General features: G+C 39.3%; 1 protein-coding gene across 1 annotated transcript; it reads left to right on the top strand.

Annotated features, from left to right (window-relative positions):
- Window positions 1-1605: 1605 nt before the first annotated feature.
- Window positions 1606-3216, top strand: LOC130988411 (protein RETICULATA-RELATED 3, chloroplastic-like). The gene has a single exon (XM_057912233.1). It carries the CDS (start codon window positions 1986-1988, stop codon window positions 2943-2945), a length of 960 nt encoding a protein of 319 aa, XP_057768216.1. The 5' UTR covers window positions 1606-1985; the 3' UTR covers window positions 2946-3216.
- Window positions 3217-4504: the final 1288 nt, after the last annotated feature.

Below are 4504 nucleotides of genomic sequence, written 5' to 3'. Positions count from 1 at the left end.
GACACATGATTTTACCGAGCGGACACATGATCTAACCACCTAGATTATGTGTTCGACCGGTAAAATCATATGACCAGATGGGTGGTAGGTATTCTTGACTGATAGTTATCAAATTGTTAACTTTTATGATTGATAGTTGTCAAATCGGTCAAATGTGTAAGACTTTCATAGAAAATATAGCAAATTCATCAAATTAAAGAGTATTTAAAGAATATGATATAGAATGCTTATGTTTATAAAAAATGACATTTTTCACATATAACTTAAAGAATAGGATATTTTAAATTTTCGCTCATTTGTAGGGGACGACAATTTCACAAGGTAGGAAATGATAGGGAGTGAAATCGCCTTACAAAGAGTTTGAAAAATAAAGTAAATTACGCAAGTATGCATGGATCGTGGAATGATGGAAAAGTATATAGTGAAAATTTGGTCGGGGCAAAACAACAACATTTTATTGAAAATTTAATTCAAACTCGACAAAATGTATTGAAAAGACAAAAGAGGTGTGTTAAGTAGGATTAAACTCGTATGCACTTTTTAATAATTTCTTGAATTAGCCCAAACACCAATAGGCTGATTATCCATAAGCCCATAGATCCAAGTAACATAATTGGAGAACCAATTATCCAACTATCCAAAGAAAAAGAAGGGTAATTGGAGAACATAATTTTAAACACAGCCCCCAAATTTTTCAATATAATCCTTTATTTAAAAAAATAATAAAAATTATTATAATTTTACTATTTTATCTTTATAACCCTAAATTAAATTTTCAATAAATAATAATTTATCATAATAGCCCCTAAATCTGACAGAAGAATGCCAGTTCAAAAAAAAAAAAAAAACTGACAAAAGAATGCGTATGAAGTTCACAGGAAAAAAAATACAAGAACAAAAATTCAGAGAATTTACTTGTTCAAATGAACAATCCCAACACAAAATTGAAATATAGACTTAAAAGAATGGCGATAAAATATTGTTTGGCCATAGCAACCGCGAGTTGTGACTTGTGTGAGGAAATCAGAAAAAGGGTCAGTGCTGCTATTGTTTATAGAGCTATTGGTTCTCTTTATTTTTATCTATTGTTTATAGGCTTATAGCTATTGTTTGGCCATAACAACCATAAAAAAATGGTTTATAGAAATCTAAAAAAAAGAAGAAATGGCAGCCTGTTCTTGATGTTGCTCCACCAAGGAGCAAGAAGAGGCATCTTCAGGAGGAGAGTGTCCTCACCTCGTGGGATGAAGGTGTTTACCAGCCCAAGACCCCTTCTTCGATTTCCTCACACAACTCGTGGTTGTTATGGTCAGACAATATTTTACTGCCATTTTTTTTATGTTTATATTTCAATTTTGTGTTGGGATTGTTCATCAGAACAAATAAATTCTCTGAATTTTTGTTCTTGTATTTTTTTTCCTGCTAACTTCCTACGCATTCTTCTGTCAGATTTAGGGGGCTATTATGATAAATTATTATTTATTGAAAATTTAATTTGGAGGGTTATAAGGGTATAAAATAGTAGGATTAGAATTATTTTTATTATTTTTTTAAATAAGGGTTACAGTGAGAAATTTGGGGGCTGTGTTTAAAATTACCCGAAAACGAAAAGCAATTTCTAATAAGTGCAGCGCGTGAATTATCAAATCGTCCAAATTCAAAGGGTGAAAAATGTAATTACCAACAATTTGTCTTATTCAATCAGAAGGAGTTGATATTTCGGTATGTGGGTGGGCTTTCCTTCCTGCTATTGGTGTTTACAGTTTGCAATATCGTTGTAAATGGAATGGAAGAATTCTTACCCAATTCTCCATTAACACAATTCTTCATTTAATCTATGAGCATGAAAATTCTCATCAACATTTGATTTCAGTTTATAGCCTGCATCCAGATTCAGTTCGTCTCAACTATATCCACAGCAATTACGCAGACAGCAATCTTCGAGTTCGAGTTGTTCAGAGAAAAACATACCTCAGCCGCATAAGATGGCGGCGATGGCTCAACTCTGCTGCTCTCCGCTTTCCGGCCACCGTTGCCTCATCACGACATCCAGCAGCTCCGCCGCTTCACATTCCCTCCCCTTCTCCCAGTGCACTAAAATCAAGTTCTCAAACCCTAATCTCGAATCCAAATTAAGTACACCGCACGCCGCCGGAGGCGGCAATGCCGGAATTAACAGTGGGGGCGGGGGCGGAGGTGGCGACAACGGCGGCAGTGGCAGCGAAGGGAACTCTGGCTTCGGACCAATAGGAGCCTTCTTAACCGGATGGAGAGAGAGAGTCGCCGCCGATCCGCAGTTCCCTTTCAAGGTGGTGATGGAGGAGCTAGTAGGTGTTAGTGCGTGCATTGTGGGCGACATGGCGTCGCGCCCTAATTTCGGGCTGAACGAGCTCGATTTCGTGTTCTCCACCATTGTAGTAGGCTCGATTTTGAATCTGCTGCTCATGTACATATTAGCCCCAACCTCGTCTTCGCTGAGCCAGAGCCTGCCGTGGATCTTCGCGGGGTGTCCGGCGAGCCACATGTTCGAGGCCGGCGGGTTCACGGTGATGGAGAGGCTGGGCACGTTCGTGTACAAGGGCGCGGTGTTCGGCGGGGCCGGGTTCGTGGCGGGGCTGGTGGGGACGGCCATCTCGAACGGGTTGATCGAGCTGAGGAAGAAGGTGGAGCCGGAATTCGTGAGGCCGAACAAGGCGCCGCCGACGCTGTTGAATGCGTCGGCGTGGGCGGTGCAGCTGGGAGTGAGCAGCAACTTGAGGTACCAGGTGCTGAACGCGGTTGAGTTTATACTGGCCAAGAGGCTGCCCTTGAATGTGTTCAAGTCGTTGGTGGTGCTGTTGAGGTGCTTCAACAATGTGCTCGGAGGGATGTCGTTCGTGGCCGTTGCGAGGTGGACGGGCTCGCAGATTGTTGAGGGAGAGGGAGAGGGGAGGAAGATTGACTGAGCCACCATTTTTGTTTTCCTGCAGGTTTAGTGCTTACATATTAATGTGATTTTGCTACCTACTTGAAATTACATGACATGGTTGGGGAAGTGGTTGTGTTCTGTTTTCTTGGTTTTAAGCAATGGTGGAGGACTATACATACTCCTATTAGTAACGATACGGGCAAACCCAATTTTAACTCGGTGTCTTGATTAGTGTCTATGAAATCAGAAATTTTCTCACAAATGCAAAATTTCACGGCATAGTGTGCAAATATTGGTTTTTGTTTTAATGATTTGAGTAGAATTAATGGGTGTGAAATTATATGATTTGAGATAGGGCAATTAAGAGCAGCCGCTCGTTGGAGGGCCTCCAGCCGGCAGGCGATGCCGCACCCCAGGGCTTGAGAGTCGGCCCTATCTTCCATGTTGGATTTGAAGTGGAAAATATATGGCACGTGCTATGCACACATCTTATATATATATATATATAGGGGTGGGTTACCGTGATAGCACATTTTAAAATAAGAAATTATAGCAATTTTTAATGTATTAATTTTATGTAGAACACGTATGAATTCGTTGTATAAAGGTATGAATTGTGAAAAATAAATTTTTGCTACATTTGAAATTCGAACTCAAGACCATAAATTCATCCAACGGGATTACGAATTAACCGTAGATCTTGATGATCTAAGAGATGAAAATGATTCTTATTTTATATTTTAATAAATGCTCTTATTTTACCCCTTCCCTATATATATATATATTAGATCTGCTGCTCAACATTTCTCCTAAAAAATGTCTTATTCTTCCAACTCTTCTTCCAATTCTCTTTCATATGAGGTTCTGGTCATTGGGGTTCCGAATGTTAATCCCGTCGTTCGAATGATGCAACTTATGAGTGAATGTGTGGAGTTGGCGAGTCATGTAGCACCGGAATAGGAAGACGAGGGAAACAACGAGGCATCGAGTAGCGCTCTTCCATCTCGTATTTGCACCGAAACTCCGCTAAAATTCCGAGCGTATATGGCTCGAGAGTCCTCCCTTCGCCTTCGCGACTGCAGACTCCACAATTGCCTCAACGAAGATTTAATCAAACACATTTATACACGATTTGGTGTGATCCACCTATAATTAAATTAATGTAATTTTATATTAATTATTGTAATGTTTTTTACTCCCTCTGTCTCTAAAATTATGCATATCTTTCCTTTTTGGTACGTCCCAAAAATTATGCATACCTTTCCTTTTTGGACACTAACACACATATAATTCTAACAATTTTACCCTTTTAACTTGCACTATTTACTCATAATCTATTTAACAATACCGTCAATGTGTGACCATTTCTCCACTATCATTACTACAAACTACTTTTTATTAAAACCCGTACCGGAGTCAACCATGCATAATGTTGGGGGACAGAAGGAGTATTATATTTTATTTTAGCTAATATAATATTAAAATTTTAAATTGGGTTAAGTATCAAATACACCTCTAACATAGACACTCATATCACGTCCAGCCCCCTATACTAGACATTAGATCAAATGATCAATAAAGCCCTCGATGTCCCAA

The sequence above is a fragment of the Salvia miltiorrhiza genome, chromosome 6 (assembly GCF_028751815.1).
Source record: "Salvia miltiorrhiza cultivar Shanhuang (shh) chromosome 6, IMPLAD_Smil_shh, whole genome shotgun sequence".
NCBI lineage: Eukaryota > Viridiplantae > Streptophyta > Magnoliopsida > Lamiales > Lamiaceae > Salvia > Salvia miltiorrhiza.
This window is presented reverse-complemented; position numbering and strand designations above follow the sequence as displayed.